Below are 18,232 nucleotides of genomic sequence, written 5' to 3'. Positions count from 1 at the left end.
TGATGGTAGTCGGTGAGAGCAAGGAAGTACCATTTTCTGTGCGATTGTGCAGGCTGTGTCACACGTATCAGCTCATTGAAATCAATTCCAGATGAGGGTAGCGAGGCTCAGGGAGGTTACGTGATTGTCCAAGGCCACACAGCAAGCGAGCGGCAGAGTCGGGAAGGGCGCCCGGAGGGTCTTGCTCTCGCGAGCCTCAGAGCCCTGGAGGTGCCCGCCTGCCCGGGCTGTCCGGAGGGGCACCCCAGCAGGGGGCGCCCCTGTCCCCGTCCCGGGCCTCTGGGCGCGCCTCGAGCGGCGCTGGGACAGGGCCGGCCGCTCCGCCCCTCGGCTCCTCAGTGGCTCGGCGGCGGGCACCAGGCGCGCAGACGGGACAGCTGAGCCGAGCGACGCGGCCGCGCCGTGCCACCGCGCCCCAGCGCGCGGCGCAGCGCAGCCTCCCGCCGTGAGTAGCGCCGGGTGCGGGCTCGACGCGCGGGACGGGGCGGGCGGCCCACTGCTGCGGGCGCCGGGGCCGGGGCTGGCGGGGACCACGAGCTCCGGGGCGCTCTCGTGTCCCGGCTCTGTCGCCCTGGGTATGGCCGGCCGTGGCCTTGGGGCTGTGGCCCGAGCCTGAGAGCTGAGCCCTGGAGGCTGAACCTCTAAGGCGTGCTCTGAAGCCTAGCACCTGAAGGACGTCTGGGGTGGGCGGCGGACAGGGGCCTGGCACCCAGGGAGGATGGGGGACAGACTGCTATCATGTCAGGCCCCTTTGAGGGGGGAGAGCGCCCCTTAGTCCCGGGAGGAGAGGTGCTGGGTCTTCTCAGCATCCGCCGCCTCTCACATCCCCTGCTCCCCGCCCAGGCGCAAAGAGGTAAGGGGGGGTCGCAGGGAGGAGTGCTGCATTCACAGTCGGCCTCCTGTGTGACCAAATGAGTCTGTGGTCCCCGCCGTCAGGAGCCCCGGCCCGGGACAGGGCTAGGGTGGGCGTGGGGGGCAGACAGCAGGTCAGCTGCAGACTGCGGTAGAAGGGCATAGAAGGGCCTCCCACAGTTGACCCAGACTCAGTACTAGGTATTGTGGACGCCTGGCGGCACGTATGGGTTTGGCTAACCCTTGCTATAGCTCTGCAAGGTGGAAATTAGTATTCCTACCTCATAAAGGAGAAGATGAAGCCCAGAGAGGTGAGCTTCTTTGGGGCCAAGTAGGTAGTGGTATGTTTGAGAGGCCCACCCCTGGAGCGATGACACAGCTGGCTGCCTCAGAGGTGAGGTGGGAAGGTCCCAGGGTGCAGATGGAGGGAGCACAGCTCCTGACACTCTTGTACTCTAGTAGCCTGTGGAGAGGGCAGCTGGGGCCTGCTGCTATGGTTCTTGACCCGGTCGCCCCCAATTGCCTCTTTGTAAAGTATTCCCGGGACCATCCTGGTGACTGAGGGGCTCTGAGGATTTGGCCTCTTCACAGATAGTTTCGCTTCAGAGCCCTGTTCCTCCCAAACCACCCATCACTCAAGATGGGTTTTTAGCACCTAAAGTGGCCCCACTCGTGATTCAGAGACTTGGGCAGGGAGGACAGGGTTTGTGGGTGTGGGTGGGCTTCTGCTGGTGGGGGGCAAATTTCCCGCAGGCAGGACGAGGAGACCTGAACTGACCCTGACCACCGCAGCCCTCCACTTCCCCAAGGTCTCCCTATTTGCTAGGTGTGGAGCTAGGCCTTCCCAAAAGACAGTTTCTCATGTCTCCTCAGGCAGGTGGCTGACCTTCCCTGAGCCCCAGCTTCCTTATCAAAGAATGTGGGTAGAGATGAAATGAGTCAAAGCCTTGAATGCACAGAGGGGCTTTGTAAATTTTAGAGCCCCCTGCCTTCTGCTGGCACCCGCCCTAGAGCCTGAGTGTAATGATTCCCCATTGGGGGTGGGAAATATAAGGTGACACTCATGTGTGTTTGGTCCAAACTGGTGTCTGCCCACTTGGCATTGTTCTGTTTCACACACTCAGTGAGGTGGGATGAGGAACTTGGTGAGTTCACTTTGCAGGGTGAGCTGGGGCTGGTGAGAAAAAGGGCTTCACGAGAGTTGAGAGTTCACTATGGGGTGATGCTACTGGCCCTGGAAACCCCCTTCTTGGCTATCTCTCAGGAAGCCACTGACTTCTCCAACCCCTGATGCGACCATTGGACGCAGAACCCTGGGAAGAACAGCTGGAGTAGGCTAGCTGTGTGACTTTTAGCAAGTCCCTTCCCCTCTCTGAACTTCGGTTTCCTTCTTTTGTAAAACAAGTGAGTTACCAGACAGCAGTGGTTTTCAAACTTTTTTTTTTTTTCCTGATGAACTCTTATACAGAACCCTAGCGTACGGTATGGAAAAAGTGGAACTGTTCTGGGCAAAGTTGGGGGGAGACCATCTGGCTCCTCTCCCTCACCCTGGTGGACCCTGAAGCAGAGTTAAAAAATCCTCAAACAGATGACTTGTGAGGTCTCTTTCTGTGAAGTTCTAGGAAATCTGTTTTAAGCCCCTAAAGGTTTGGGGGCAGGGACATGAATTCCAGCAACTCCAGTAAGAGAAATGCAGGCATCATGGTGGACCTTATTCGTGGAATGTCTGGAGCCTAAGGCCTGAGTGCTTTAGGCCGAAAGTGTGTCCTTTCCCTCTGCCGTGTGATTTTGGCTTTTCACAGGGCCAGAAAGGTGTCTAAACCTCCCGGGTCCTTTTCTAGCTCCAAGTTGGTATCTATAATTCCATCTCAGAGTTTCTCTGCTTCTGTTTCACGTTTCTGAGCTGGTAAAATGTAAATCTATCTTGAGGGGAGGTGTGAAGAAAGGGCTTTAAGTGGTTATCAGCTGTTTTTGCCTGATGAGGTATCTGAGCAGCTGCCTGGAGAAGCCAGAAAGGAGGCTCATACACTAAATTCAAATCAGTCAACATTTATGGACTGCCTGCTGTATACCAGCTACTTCAGAGGGACAGAGGGGACAACATCATACCCCCTGCCCTCTTGGGTCTCTTAAGGCCATCGGCAGGAGGGCAGGCACTCACATTTGTTGGGCATGTCCAGGGACCATTCAAAACAGTTTCCATGTGTTATCTCATTTGTCCCATAAAGGAGGTATTAGCCTCATTTTCTATTATGTAAATTTCTTATTATTATGTACATAATAAGTGCACCTGTCATATATCCATGCAACCTCCACCTAGATCAAGAAGCAACATTGCCAGCACCCAGAAGCTTCCTGACGCCCCCATCTAGTCACAACCCCCCACCCCTAACCACTATTCTGACTTCCAAAACCATGGATTATTTTTACTTATTTTTGTCTTTAATGTAAATGGATCACACGTTATGTCGTCTTTGATGTCTGGCTTCTTTCATTCAGGAGCCATGGTGGTGCAGTGGTTAAGAGCTCGGCTTCTAACCAAAACATTGGCAGTTCGAATCCACCAGCTGCTCTTCGGAAACCCTATGGGGCAGTTCTACTCTGTCCTATAGGGTCACTGTGAGTCGGAATCGACTCGACGGCATGGGTTTGGTTTGCTTTTCTTCCTTTCATTCAGTGTTATGTTTAAGATTCATCCACATTGTTGCAGGTGGCAGTAGTTTGGTCATTCTCATTGTCGTGTAACAGTTCCATTGTATGCACATCCCTCTATTTATATGTGCTTCTATTGATGGACATTTGGTTGTTTCCAACTTTTATTTCTTACTAATAGTGCTCCTGTGAACAATCTGTGGTGGTTGTGGTTAGGTGGTGTCAAGGCAATTATGACTTATAGTCACCTATGTGCCAGGGTAGAACGGCCCCATAGGGTTTTCTTGGGTGTAATCTTTATGGAAGGAGATCACCAGTTCCTTCTCATGTAGAACCGCTGGGTGGGTTTGAACTGCCAACCTTTCAGTTAGCAGCTGAGTGCTTAATTGTGCCACCAGGGCTCCTTGTAAACATTCTAGCATAGACTATTTTGGAAAATATCTGCACGCACATCTCTGGGGTATGTAGCTAGGAGTGGGTATGTCTATGAAGCTGCCCGACAGTTCTCCAAAGTGCTTGCCCCAGCGTACATTCCCCTAGTAGTGTTTGAGTGTTCTAGTTCTCTACATCCTTAGCAACACTGGCCACTGTCTAACCTCACTTTCCATGTCAGTAGTTTGAAGCCCAGAGAAGTTTCCCTGTGCTTGGCAAATGCTAGACAGTGCTGGGGCTGGGATTTGAACCCAGGCCTGTGTGACCAGAGTCTGTGCTCTCTCTCTGGTTCAAACATGGACATAGATTGTGATTCGAACCAGAATGTGATAACCAAAACCAAACCCGTTGCTGTCGAGTTGATTCTGACTCATAGTGACCCTATAGGGTAGAGTAGAACTGCCCTATGGGGTTTCCAAGGATTGGCTGGTGGACTGGAAGTGCTGACCTTTTTGGTTAGCAGCTGGGCTGCTAACCACTGTGCCACCAGGGCTCCCTAAAAATCTATTCACAGCACTCTCTGGGAATATAAAGTGGCAGGGGGAGAGTTTGCGTTTGGTTTTGGGGGAGAAAGAGTCATGGAGCCTCATAGAGATGGTGGTATTTGAGCTGGGCCTTGCAGGAGGGAACAGTTTTTCCAGGAGAGCCTCCCAGCTTGAGCTGGATATGGCAGGAGTGAAAGTTTCCGGGGAACAGGAAAGGTCTACTTTGGTTGTAATATAGAATATGTGCGGTGCTAAGCCTGGAAAGGCAAGTTGGGGCCAAACTGGTAGGCTCCCCTGTCCCCCACCCCCAGCCTCCCAGAAGTGGAACCTGAGGCAGGGGAACTGCGTGGCGCTGCTCCCAATCAGCTCAGCTCCTGATAGCAGTCGAAGCTGGCCTCTCACCAAGTAGAGGATCTTAACTGTTCCTGTGACCACTCTTGGGGTGTCTGCCAACAGAATTTTTTGGAGTTTCTACTTCCATCTAACTATGTGAAATTAGTAACCCTGCTCCCCAAGGCTTGACAAAAATGGTTTATTTGGAAGGATTTTTTTCAGCAAAAAGAAGATGGTAGATGGAAATTCCGCCGCCCCTCCCCCCCCAGGCTAGTCTCGGGAATTTGCCAGGACAGTGGGGTGGGGGTGGGTTCGGCTTCTGATTCTGGTCAAGCCAAACTTGGAGACCTAAAATCCTTTTCCTCAGAAAGGAACCAAACTGATGTCTCAATGACTGTGGGAGGCAGAAACAGAGACACTGGCCTTGGATGAGTCAAATAATAATAGTAATAATAATAATCCTTCTTAGTCGGAATCGACTCGATGGCACTGGGTTTGGTTTGGTCTTATTTGCATAGCATTCTTGGTTTTTAAAGTGTTTTCAACACCCTTATCACAGTGGGCCCTCACAGATGTTATCACCCCTGTGTACAGCACCCAGAGAGAGTGCTAACCTGCTGGGGGTCGTGCTGCCGCACACACTCAGGCTAGTCTAGACCTGGGCTCCTGGAGCCTACGCTTTTCAGGGTTCCATGCTTGCCTGGGCCCTGGCTGAACACAGAGTGAAGACTGAATAGAGAGAAAGATGTGAGATGAGCCATGGGTGCTTACAGGCATCAGGTTGGTGGGTGACCCTGAGAGCAAGGCTAGGAGCCAGGCCAGCTATGCCTGGGGGTCTCCAGAGACCTGTGTGCCTCAGTGGAATGAAGGGAGGCAGGTAAGTGGCATCCTGGTAATAGAGCTCTGGTTTGCAGGGGGCAGAGGTGGAGGAAAGAAGGTGAAGTGTGTACACACTTTGAGTTAGAATAGCTCCAGCCACTTGGTGATGGATAATGAGATGTGCCCTTACATAATGGTGCCCGGGAAAAGCAGCCTTTCGGGGTTCATGGGGTCTGGGTGTGGTTGGTATCTGAATGGCAGGCAAAAGCAAAGCTGCCAACACCAGCTGAAATGGTTTCCGAGAAAACTTGGCTGATGACTCTTGAAAGACGCATCCACAGGCAGCTGGTTTTAGCTTTGTGTTTTGCAGGCTGTGCCCTGTGTCCTGCCCTCGGGGTGCTGGCTAGGGTGGCATCTGGCTCTCCTGGGCATGGGTGAGCTCCTTGGGGTGGGGATCCCGCAGAGGATGCAAACAGCTTCTCCTGGTGACATGGGGAGCACCCTCCATGGGCTCAGAGCTGTCGTGAGGTTCTCATTAAGGTGCTTGGGCAGCCAGAGTGAGCTCCATTTTACAGATGAGGAAACTGAGGCTCTTCTGATAAGAGATGAGGTCACAGAGCTAGTTGCGGGCAAAACTGGAACTAGGACCTCAGGCTTCTGACTCCTGGTGCCTGTTTTAATTTGCCACACCGCTCCCACCCATATTTCCCTTGGGCGATGACTGAGAGAGTTTACAAATTGGTTCAGACTTGCAGTGGGGTGGCACAGGCCCTGAGAGAACTGAGGTCATGATAATCCCTTAGCTTCTAAGCATTTTATAGTTTGCAAAATAATTTTATAAATTGAGGTTGATCTTTACAGTATTAGCCTTGTTTTATAGATGAAGAAGCTGAGGCTCTGGAAGCTTATGTGACTTGCCCAAGCAGACCTGGAACTCAAACCCAATACTTCTGACTCAAAAACTAGTGCTCTTTCTACTGCATCCTAGCTGCCTCTTCTCAGGAGACCTGAATTTAATGACAACCAATTGCCCAAGTTCGCCATGGGTCTATTTCTCTGAATCTTTTTGGAACAGACCTGAAAAAGTGAGGAGGCCTCTTTTTCTCTCTCCTTAACAGATTTAAATGAATATAAATCAAGTAAGAACTATCTACGGTCAGTGACAGGTGAGAGGCTTGAGCAGGATAGCCCTCAAAGAGCTGGGACTGTGGGTTATGATAAAATTACTAGCTTCTCTCACAATAGCCAAATGGTGGAAACAACCTAAATGTCCATCAACAGATGATGCATAAACAAAATGTGGTATTTCTATACAGTGGCATATTATCTCAGTCATAAAGAGAAATGGACTTCCGATATATGCTGCAACATGGGTAAACCTTGAAAACATTATGCTGTGAAATAAGCCAAGACACGAAAGGACAACTCCTGTATGATTCCACGTACATGAACTATCTAGAGTAGGCAAATGCATAGAGACCAAAGTTTACAGTGGTTGCCAGCAGAGGATGGGAGGGAAAATGAGTTATTGCTTAAGGGACGCTGAGTCTCTGTTAAGGGTGATGAAAAAATTTGGAAACGGCTAGTGGCAATGGTTATACAACATGGTGAAGGTAATTAATGTCATTGAATTATACACCTGAAAAAGGTTGAAATGGCGAATGTTTTGTTATGTATTTTTTACCACAAGAAAAATAATTTGTTGAACGAATCAACAGGTGAATACGATAAAAATTCAATTAGCTAAAAAAAAAATTAGTTCTCCTGTAGCCAATTACTTTAGACCCCAGACCCTTAGGCTTGTGCTAATTTGCATGGCCGCCCTAACCTGGTGTTTCACCCCCTTTCAGGTCAGTAGGCTCCAGGCCTCGATGAGGAGCCCAACATGGAGACGTTCAAGCAGCAGAAGGTGGAGGACTTTTATGACATCGGGGAGGAGCTGGGGAGGTAAGAGACTGTGTGTGAGGTGGAGGGGCTGTGAGTCGGAGCCAAGGTCATGCTTCTCTTTGTACAACTGTCAGTTGCACAAAGTTATGGCACAGGCTTGTCACAGGACTAGTGGGAAGCTTTAAAAACAAGCCTGAGGTTTATTCGTTTTCATGGATAACTGTACAAATAGTCATTTCTCTGAAAATAAAGACCGGCCATCAAAAGGAGCTACAGTTGTTGAGTTCTGTGTCTTCAGGGGAGCCTTGGTGGCACAGTGGTTAAGCTTTTGACTGCTAACCAAAAGGTCAGCAGTTTGAATCTGCTAGCCACTCCTTGGAAACCCTGTGGGGCAGTTCTACTCTGTCGTATAGGGTTGCTATGAGTTGGAATTGACTCGATGGCAACAGGTTTGGGGTTTTTTTTTTTTTTTTCATTGGTAGAAACTGGCTGACAGTTATGGCAAAATGAAATGATTCTTATTTTATTGACACTTTTCTCACTAAGCCATTGGTTTCCTTCTCTGGGTCCCACTTAGGATTCTCCATGGTTCCTGGGAAATTTTTTTTTTTTTTTTTAAGCAAAGAGCCTGAATTGTAGATGAAGTAATCCTACTGAAAATGGATTTGTTTTGAGTAAGCAACTACATGAGCCTAGTCCTAAAGGTTTCTAGGGTCTGAGTTATTTGATGCATTTTCAGGTTTGCTAAATCTCTAATGCAGCCAGGGCTAGACTCTGAGATCTGAAAATCATTACTATTTGGAGAGAAATGAACATTTTCTGAGGTTATCTTCTCACCTTCCATTTTCTAATATTCAGATGGTGTTTCACTGACTAACCTAGAGGTTGGTGGTTTGAGTACCCCCAGAGACAGCTCAGAAGAAAGGCCTGGCGATCTACTGCCGAAAATGAGCCACCGAAAACCCTACAGAGCACAGTTCTACTCTGACACGGGGGGGGGGGGGTCGCCATGAGTCAGAGCTGACTTGATGGCAGCTGGCTTTTTGGCTGAGTGATGACAAAGTACCTGTCGTAAAGTTTGGTCCTCAGAACAGTGCATGAAAGAGGAATTATTTTTACTCTCATTTTTCAGACGAGGAAACTGAGGTTCAGAGAGTTTAAGCAGGTTGTCCAAAGTTGCACAGTCCCAGGTGACATCGCCAGGGTTCTGACCAGCCCAGTTGCACCTGCTGGCCTGATCCTACTCTCTCCTGTGTGCACAGCATTTGCACACCCACCTGCTTACTTATACACCCAGCCTCATCCCTTCACATACCCAGCAGAGTGCAAACTTGGGTAAAAAACTCCACTGTGTCCAAGGGGGTAAAATAGAAGACCTTTTCCCTTTAGGGAACTCTTGGGCCAGGACTAATTATCTCGCTTTCTTTGATTTTAAAGACAAAACAGAAAGAGCATCAAAGGCAAGGGAGCCTGATTCTGAGAAGCATGGGAGGCAGCAGTTGCTTCAAGCTTAGGGAGTGTCTGTCCAGGCTGGCTGGTTGTCAGCTAGCTGACTGGGTGGAGGAGTGAGTGAATGCAGAGCCCCGGAGGGCGATGACTCCTCTGGCTTCTAAGACCAGCTGTCACTGGCCAGCCGGGGCCTGGTGAACAGGGTGGGAAGAGGTCAGGGCGTGCCAGGCCCGGGTGTGGTCAGCCAGGTTCTTTCCACCTCAGGTACTTCTCCTGACCTTGCGGGCACCAGGGGAAAAGTGGCATTCTCGGCAGAAGATCCTGGCAGGCCTTGCCACTGGCACTTGATTTGGTGGCCTTACCTTGGTCTCGTCCTGTGTGTCGAGATCTGTGCCGAGTGCCATGGGCATAAAGGTGAGCAAAGCATAGACGGCCTCACCCTCCTAGAGCTCCAGCCTGGGGGGTGGGCAGCCATGTGCCTGACAACAAGGGTGGAGTTGGATGGAACTGGAGTCCCCAGTGTGCCGAGAACCCAATACTTGGGGGCAGGGATGCAGGGGCTCTGAAGAAGGAAGTAGAAGCAGTTCCCTGGGGAATCAGGCACATGAGCTATCAGAGCTGGAAGAAGCCTCACGCTTTTGGGTTCTCCTTCGAGTATAGGGTGTGAAGGCCCCATTTACCTGAAGGCCTGGGGAGCCTTGGGATGTATCCCCCCTTTCTGAGTTGCTAACTAGGCATGAGGGGGCAAGAGGCAGCAGAGGTCTGGAGCCCTGGAACCTTTGAAGTGACTGGATAGCCTAGGACTTGTGGTCTCAAGGTCAGCTGAGCTAGAAGGGCTTTAGAGGTCTCTCTTCCAGGTCCTCATTTGACTGTTGAGAAAACTGAGGCTCAGAGAGGGGAAGAGTCTTGCCTGGGCCCATAGAACAGGCTGAAAGTAGAGCTGCCTTCAGTGAGGGCTTGGCTTCTGAAGGGACAGTCCCATCCGTCCCTCCCCGCCTTTTTTCGCTTCACAGCAGTGCTGAAGACCTGCTGTGTGCCGGGTGTTCTTCAAGGTCATGGTAAATAGAACAGACAGATTCCTACCCTCTTGCAGTTTATTTATTGTTGGTGGAGAAAGACACTCAACAAGTAATACAAAAGGATGCACCATTCTAATGTGTTAAGGGGTAGGAAAGGAGAGAACATGATGCCCTGAGAAAGAATAAGGAGGGATGTGCTTTAGGCTGGGAGGTCAGGGAAGCTATTTTGAAGAAGTTAACTTGAGAACCAATGGGTAAGTGTAGGCAAAAGCAACAGCGTGAACACAGGCCCCGAGGCAGGGAAGAGCCAGGGGCCAGAGGGGCTGGCAAGAGGCCAGCGTGGCCTCAGAAAGTGAGCTGGGGACAAGTGGTGCTAGATCTGGCCGGCCAGCTCCCTGCCAGCACAGGGTGATGGACAAGTTTGCTTCCAGCTGTGCAACCTTAGGGCACTCAACCTCTCTAAGCCTCAATTTTCTTACCTGTAAAATAGGAATAGTGACAGTATCTACTTTATGGTTGTGAGGATTAAATGAGATGCTAAGTCTAAGGGGTCCCTCACAGAGCCGGGCACAGGGTAAGTGTTCAATAAACAAGAGCTTCTGGCCTTTACCAGATGATAGACTGGGCCTTTGAAGTAAGTTTGGGGGATCAAGGGCCCACATCCCACCTCTGGAATCCCCCTGGGAGGGAGGCGTGGACTTTTGGAACAAGAGCAGAGACTCACTGCGATCACTCTGTTTGAACACAGGGCACCAGTGAGCACCCTAGCCTAGACTATGAGCTGCCTGCTGATTTTAGCCCTCCATTCAGTCCTTACTCTGCAAAAATCAAAATGAATGACAGTCTGCCACATGTAAGGACAGATGAAGCTCACAAACATAATGTTGACCAGAAGGAAGCCAGAGTCAAAAGAGCACATACTGTATAATTTCATTTATGAGAGTTCAAAACAGGCAAAATGAATCAATGGTCCCAGGAGCAAGAATAGTGGTCATCCTTGGAGCACTAGAGACTGGGAGGGATTTTTGGGGTTCAAGTGCCATTCTCTCTTGGTCTGGGTGCTTATTTCACCGATGTGTTTATTTCATGAAAAGATATCAAGCTGTGCATGTATGATATGTGCATTTTCCTTTACGTTTTCTATGCTATACCTGGGGATCCCTGAGTGGTGCAAATGGTTAGTGCACTCAGCTACTGCTGAAAGGTTGGAGGTTTGAGTTCACCCAGAGGTACCTTAGAAGAAAGGCCTGGTGATCTACTTCTAAAAAATCAGCCATTAAAAACCCTATGAAGCACAGTTCTACTCTGACACACACGGAGTTGCCATGAGCCAGAATCCACTCTATGACAACTGGTTAACTGGTTATTCTACAAGCCCACTGCTGTCTCGAGTCAGTTTTGATTCATAGCGACCCCATAGGGTTTCCAAGGCTATTAATCTTTATGGCAGCAGACTGCCACATCTTTCCCTCACAGAGCCACTGGTGGTTTTGAACTGCCGACCTTTTCAGTTAGCAGCTGATTGCTTTAACCACTATACCACCAGGGCTTCTTTGCTAGGATGAGTGGGGTAAAAACCTGTAGATGTTGCTATTAAGGTGATTTGAAGTCCTACTTACATGAGGCTTGGTAGGACATGAGAGTTTACAACATGGCAAAAGCAGTCTCTAATAGTTTTCATTGCAGTAGACAAACTGGGACTAGAGTCTTCCCTAGTTTAGGGACGTTTACCCTGAATTTCTATACCTTAACTAAAATCATGCGTTAACAAACAAACAAAGAACCTTAACTCCACCCGCTGGCCTGGTCCCTGAAGCGTGTGTTCCTGATTCCTTTGGGGGCCTTGTCTGTCTTTATCCCCCAAGTAAGGAAACATCTGTGAGAGAAGCTGCAGAATGTGGCTTTGCCCCAGAACCGCATGCCCTGGCTGCAGAGTTCCGGCTTGTTTGGGACTCTGCCTGGCCCTGCTTATCTCACCTGAGATCTGGCTCCCAGCGCTACGTGTTGACACTTGGCTGTACTCATACTTTTGGCACCAGCCCATTGGGGATGCTGGAGGCCGTCTGCTGCCACTGCGCAGTGTTTGGAGAAATACTGGCCTGCAGATTTTGGCCTCTCCCAGCCTTGGGAGCCACCAGTGGGGCAGAGCAGGGAACACTAGAACTGGCAGGGCTCTGTAAGAGAAGCTCATCCCACCCCTCATTTTACAGATGAGGCTAAGGCCAGAGAGGAGAAGTGGCTTATCCAAGGCCACGCAGTGAGCCGGCCATTGAACCAGGCTAGGGACCTTGGAATCTGACTCCTCATCTAGGGCTTTGACCACCACACCATCAGGTCCCACAAATCACAAAATTCTTTTATCGTTTAATTTGTGGGCTTCTGGGAGTAGGGTAGAATATAGGGTAGGGTAGTCTTTTCTGTTTGACCTTGAGGGTAGGGTCAGGGTCAGGGTCAGGGTCAGTGTCAGTAAGGGTGAACACTGGAGAAGGAGTCATGCTTCCTAGGGTGAATACACTCGTAGATGTGCCCAATGAGACACAGACAAATACTGCATGTCCAAGGGTATAAGGTAATTTAATAGAAACAGAATATAATGACCAGTGATTTCTTCTTTCCTATTCTTAGATCGGAATCGACTTGATGGCACTGGGTTGTGGTATTCTTAGATCACCTTCCTTTATTTGGATTATTATGTTAACATAAAATTGTAACCTATCAGTGTGGGACTGGAGCTCATCAAGAATTTAGTCTAAACCCTCATTTTACAGATGTAGAAAATGAGGCCCAGAGTGGAGGTGATTTATTTGCCCAAGGTCACAGAGTGTGTAATGTAGGAGGCGGAACTTGAAGGCAGAACTTTTTCAACTACACTGTGCTGGTTAAAACAAATAGATAAACTTATCTTTATCTATAGTCACACCTTTATTCACAGCCCCACCATCCTAATGGGCCTTCCTCACAATCACCCCACACATCCCATCGCCCCTTCTGCCCTGGTGAAGACAGCAACCGTGGTAGCTACTACTTGTTGTTGTTAGCTGCCGTTGAGTCACCCTCAGGGTCCTGGCGACTCCATGCCATCCCCATGAATGGTTTTGGATTTCAGACCCATTGTGATTCATAGGGTTTTCATTGGCTGATTTTTGGAAGTAGAATACCAGGCCTTCTTCCTCGTTCATCTTAGTCTGGAAGTTCCGCTGAAAACTATTCAGCATCATATCAGCACTTAAGCCTCCACTCACAGATGGGTGGTGGCTGAGCATGGGGAGCATTGGCTGGGAATTAAACCCAGGTCTCCCGGATGGAAGATGAGAATTCTAGTTACAGGAGGCTTATGTGCACAAGGCACCTGCTAGGAACTAAACCTGCAGAATCATCTTTTTCAGGCACAGGAACCTTGGGGTCAGGAAAGGAGCCCCTGTACTCAAGCTTTGTCCCTCTTAAAAAGAGCTGAGGAATTCCTTGGGGGTGAGATGTGCATTGGTAGGGCTGTCTCCCAGGCTTCAATCTCTCAGTGGGATCATCTGTGGTTAAGATCACCCACTGCACACGCGGCTTAGCCAGGGCAGCCTCTTCAGGGACAGAAACAAAACCCTACAGGAAATGCTTGGAGTTCAGATTTGCTCAGGGTGGGTTCCATGGCCAGTCCAGCCAACAAGCACTATTGAAAACAACAAAAAAGAGGCGCTCAGATTTACCCTTCTCAGTCCTTGGGTCAAGAGCTTCCAAGATGAACTCTGAGGCAAAGGGGATTTTATTATATCTTTTTTAAATAAAAAAAAAATTTACTGTGGAAGTAATGCATGTTAAATGTCATAAAATTATGGACGTGTGTAAAGCAGAAGTGAAAATCTCCCCCAATCCTGCCCTCCGTCCAGCCTCATGCCCACAGTTAAGCTTCGATGATCATTTTCTTCTGTCGTTGTTCAGAAATTTTCTATGTAAAGCCAGTGAGTATGTGGACCCAGGTGGGATCACACAGCCACAACTTGATTTTTTTCACTTAATGAAACATGTTGGATGTCTTTTTACAGCTGTGCAGGCAGATTCATGAGGCGTATTTTGGCTGAAAGTGGCTTTAAATAAAAAATTTAAGAAAACTGTGTAAGCCAATAAAAGATCAGCAGCCTTAACGCATTGGCTGGTTTTATTTCTGAGTCTTCCCTTCTAATCCTTCTGAGGCTATTTCTCACACCCACACATCCCCTGTCTCTGTGTCAACTTGAGGTTACGCACATATGTACTGAGTTAACACCCATCCGGAGTGGACGTAACCACAGTGCTAAGCTAGTGGGGCAGCTGGGGAGGCCAAGGGGAGCTGGAGCAGTGCTGACAGCCCTGGGACAGCCCTGTGAGACATAAGCCTGTCTTACTTTGTACTGGGCTGTCAAGACTTTGAAGCCAGGCCCACCTTTGTTCTCCCATTTTGAGTGTCACTGAAGCACCGAGGCAGAGGTCAGAGGTCCCAAGAGCTTCTTTGACTTGTCTTTGCTCTTGCTGTTTCCTCACCTTCAAAAATTTTTTACTTTTCTTTCACATGCTGTCTCCCTGACAAAGCACCCCCTTCAGTCAGATTTAATTACTCCTTATTTTGGAGCTCTCTCTCTCGTGCTTATGTTATCATACCTTATGTCACCCAAAAAGGCTTACCTGGTGGTCTTCCCTGCTGCACAGAAGGTTCCTCCAGGCCAGGCTCCTGTGTACTTTCTTATTTATCCGTCCCCCGCTATGGTCTCCAGCCCCGGTGTTTTAGATTTGGTAGGTGCTGAACACAAAGATATACACCCATAGACACCCAGCAAGTTAACTGCAGAGGTGCCTGGAATCTGCCTTGAGTTAAATCGAGGTAGAAAACCCAGACAAGCCCCCAGTTCCTGGAGGTCCTGGAATCCATGAATGTCCAGGATTCCTCAAACGCAGAATTGGGAAATGCAACACAAAAATGACTACCATTTACTGGACTTTGTACTGAACTCGTATTATTTACTGGACTTTGTACTGTACTCATATTACTGTATTTAATTCTTTTACCTGTGAAGTAGTTGTTATTCCCAGTTTGCAGATGAAGAAACCCAGTCTCCAAGATGTTACGTAGCTGGCTCAAGAAATATAGACCTGCCTTATCAAGGGGAAGCCAAGTGGGAAATTCTACTCTATGTGACACAGTGAATCTCAGAATAAGTTAGAAATAAAAGCCAGAAGCTTCTCTGGGCAGAGAGCCCTGTCTGCCATCTTGGGTTGGGATTTTTATGCCTCTGTGATCACACACAGAAACCCCAGTGGCACAGTGGTTAAGTGCTATGTCTGCTAACCAAAAGGTCAGCAGTTTGAATCTACCAGGCACTCCTTGGAACCCTATGGGGCAGTTCTACTCTGTCCTATAGGGTCTCTACGAGTCAGAATGCTATAGGGTTGCTACGAGTCAGAACGGACTTGATGGCAATGAGCTTGGTTTTTTTGAGTTTTTTGGTGATCACACACATGCTTGTACTTCATGCTGATGGGAAAGTGAAAGTAACTGACATATGTTAAGAATCGATTCCCCTTTCCCATTTTTGTAGAACTATATGAGCTGGATCACATTCCCATTTCACAGATGAGGAAACTGAGGCTCAGAGGAGTTAAATAGCATATTCAGTCACACAGTCTGAAAAAGGACCATTAGGATTTTATACTAGGTCAAAGAGCTCTTGCTCTTTGTATTAATAAACCAGTAACCTCTTTCTGGAAACCCTGGTGGTGTAGTGGTTAAGTGCTATGGCTGCTAACCGAAAGGTCGGCAGTTCGAATCCACCAGGTGCTCCTGGAAACTGTGGGGCAGTTCTCTGTCCTACAGGGTCACTATGAGTTGGAATCGACTTGATGGCAACAGTTTTTTTTTTTTTTTTTGGTTTAACCTCTTTCTAGTAAAAAAAAACCCTATCCTAATTCAATAATTTAATCAAAATGAATCTGGGAGATTCTTCAGAGGTCATCTATTCTAGTACAGCCCCAGGGTGTACTAGTTAGTGGGTAGTGGTGGCTTAGGGACTTGCCCTGGGTCAGAGGGTTTTATCAGTAAGAGGGGCCTGAAGGAGAAGAAAGAGGAAAAGACAGATTCCCAACATCTGTGCACAGAGCAGCAGAGGGGACCACCCAGGCCACAAAATTCCATTGGTGAGATTCCTTCTTCCAGTCACAGGACTGTGGCCCAGTGTAGGGCGGGAGAGTGGCCAGAAACAGGAGACGCGGGTGAGGGGTGCCAATGGCAGCCCGCTCAACCTCGAGGAGCCAAGAAATGGCATTTGCATCAAAACCAGTCCCGTCAACACCACAGCAGACTTCAGACGGAGGGGGCATCTGATGGCTCTGAGCCCCTCAGAGCCTCTGGCCTGTGGAACAAATGAGGGAGGTGGGTGGGGGGCTTCCAGAGGTGAGCCAGGTGGATGCAAAACAGCCGCACAACACATGGCCTCATGTCACTCTGGTGTGGGCTTGAGAGCTTCCTGGGCCTGGCACAGACAAGGCTGGTGTTAGAGCAGAGCAGCCTCGGGGCCACAGCTGTGCCCCAGCCAAGCCAGTGGTTCCCAGAATGTTGGTGGGTGCATGACTGTGTGTGCATGTGTGCAAAAGCTCATAAGTATGTGCACATCTGTGCTCTCTCTGGGTCATTATCACAGTCAACAAGAACTATTTCCATTTACCCACTGTGTGTTGGGCACCAAATAGGTGTAAACCAAAAACCTGTTGCTGTCGAGTCGATTCCGACTTGTAGCGATCCTTATAGAGCAGAGCAGAGCTGCCCCCTAGGTTTCCAAGGCTATAATCTTTACGGAAGCAGGCTGCCACATCTTTCTCCAACGGAGCAGCTGGTGGGTTCGAACAGCCAATCTTTCATTTAACAGCCGAGCGCTTAGCCACTGCACAACCAGTGCTCCTTCCAAATAGGTGTAGGAGACTTAAGCTCAGACCTTGTCCCAGGAGAGCTTAAGGCGTCGCTGGGGCATAAACATTCTCCTCAAAAGGTAATGAATTGACAAGGTGGACCAGCCAATGTGCTAATGGAGGGACCCCCAAAACATGCGCCAGGAGTTCAGAGGTGAGGCCCTCACCCTGGGTAGGGCAGCTGAAGGGCATCGTGGTTGCATCTGGGAGAAGGAGGGGTAACCACCTCGTGCTAAGGCCTCTAGTTGGGACGAGGAGCAGAGGGCTTGGGCTGGGGCAAAAGGTACGTGGAGAGGGTGGTGGGATGGGGCTGCCAGCAGGACAGTGAACTGTGGAGGGCCCTGGGTGACCAAGCCTGTATGAGAGAGGGAGGCGCTCTGGTCACCCATTGTTAGGAAAACAAAGCACAAAGCCACTCAAACAAAGTGGCTGCATTGCACATGCGGCAGCTTCTGCCAGAAGCTCGGTGCACAGTACCAGTCGTATGTCTAGAGGAGTCGTCCTCCTTGAGCCCAGTACGTAGTAAGAAAACTGTCAGAGCTGGAGGACAGGCGTGTGTGAGGGTCACGGAAACCATCAAATACCTGTATCTACTGTACGGACTTCCCTTTCTTATTTATCACCAGTATGTAAATTTGTGTTGTGCTGGTTTTCTGACTTGTTTTATTGTCAAGCAGTAACCTCTTTCTAGTACCCTTTCCATGTATCCAGGGTCCATGTACTAAAAAAAAAAATTTTGTTTTGAAATAATTTCAAACTTAATAGAAAAGTTGCAAGAATAACAGAGAACTCCCGTATACTTTTTAACTCAAACCCAAATCCATTGCCATTGAGTCAACTCTGACTCACAACGATTCTGTAGGACAGAGTAGAACTGCCCCATAGTGTTTCCAAGGAGTGCCTGGTGGTTTTGAACTGCTGACCTTTTAGTTAGCAGCCATAGTTTTTAACCACTACTCCACCAGGTTTTCCTTAACCCAAATATACCCATTTTTAACATTTTGTCTATCTTTTCTTCCTTGTCTCTCTCTCTTCCCTCCCTCCTTCCTTTCTTTTTTATTGTTTCTAAATCACTTGAAAGTAGGTTGCAGATATGAGGCTGCTTTATCTCTTAGTATTTCACGATGTATTGCCTAAGGATATGGATATTCTTTTTCATAAAAAGTATAGTTATCAAATTCAGGACATTTAACACGGATCCAATATTCTTAACTAATTCATCAATACCAGAGACAACAAACTATAGCCAGAGAGCCAAATCTGGTTTTTGAATGGCCCTTAAGCTAAGAATGGTTTTACAGATGAATATTTCCAGTTTTTGTCAATTGTCCCATTCATGTCCTTGATAGCATTTTTTCTACTTCCAGCCCAAGAACCAGG

The 18,232-nt window shown here is 48.8% G+C and overlaps 1 protein-coding gene across 2 annotated transcripts in view; it reads left to right on the top strand.

Moving 5' to 3' along the window:
• The first annotated feature begins 356 nt into the window (after positions 1-356).
• Positions 357-18,232, top strand: part of DAPK2 (death associated protein kinase 2) — a 156,436-nt gene continuing 138,560 nt past the window's right edge. Inside the window, exons 1-3 of one of the 2 annotated variants that reach the window (XM_049905643.1) lie at positions 402-445; positions 6,692-6,739; positions 7,424-7,520. In XM_049905643.1, coding sequence (XP_049761600.1) covers positions 7,459-7,520 — 62 coding nt within the window. In that variant the 5' untranslated portion in view covers positions 402-445; positions 6,692-6,739; positions 7,424-7,458. Of the gene's footprint in view, positions 446-6,691; positions 6,740-7,423; positions 7,521-18,232 lie in introns of both variants that reach the window. The other variant, XM_049905644.1, reaches the window with a different exon arrangement.

This window comes from Elephas maximus, chromosome 13, assembly GCF_024166365.1.
Source record: "Elephas maximus indicus isolate mEleMax1 chromosome 13, mEleMax1 primary haplotype, whole genome shotgun sequence".
NCBI classification, from domain to species: domain Eukaryota; kingdom Metazoa; phylum Chordata; class Mammalia; order Proboscidea; family Elephantidae; genus Elephas; species Elephas maximus.
This window is presented reverse-complemented; position numbering and strand designations above follow the sequence as displayed.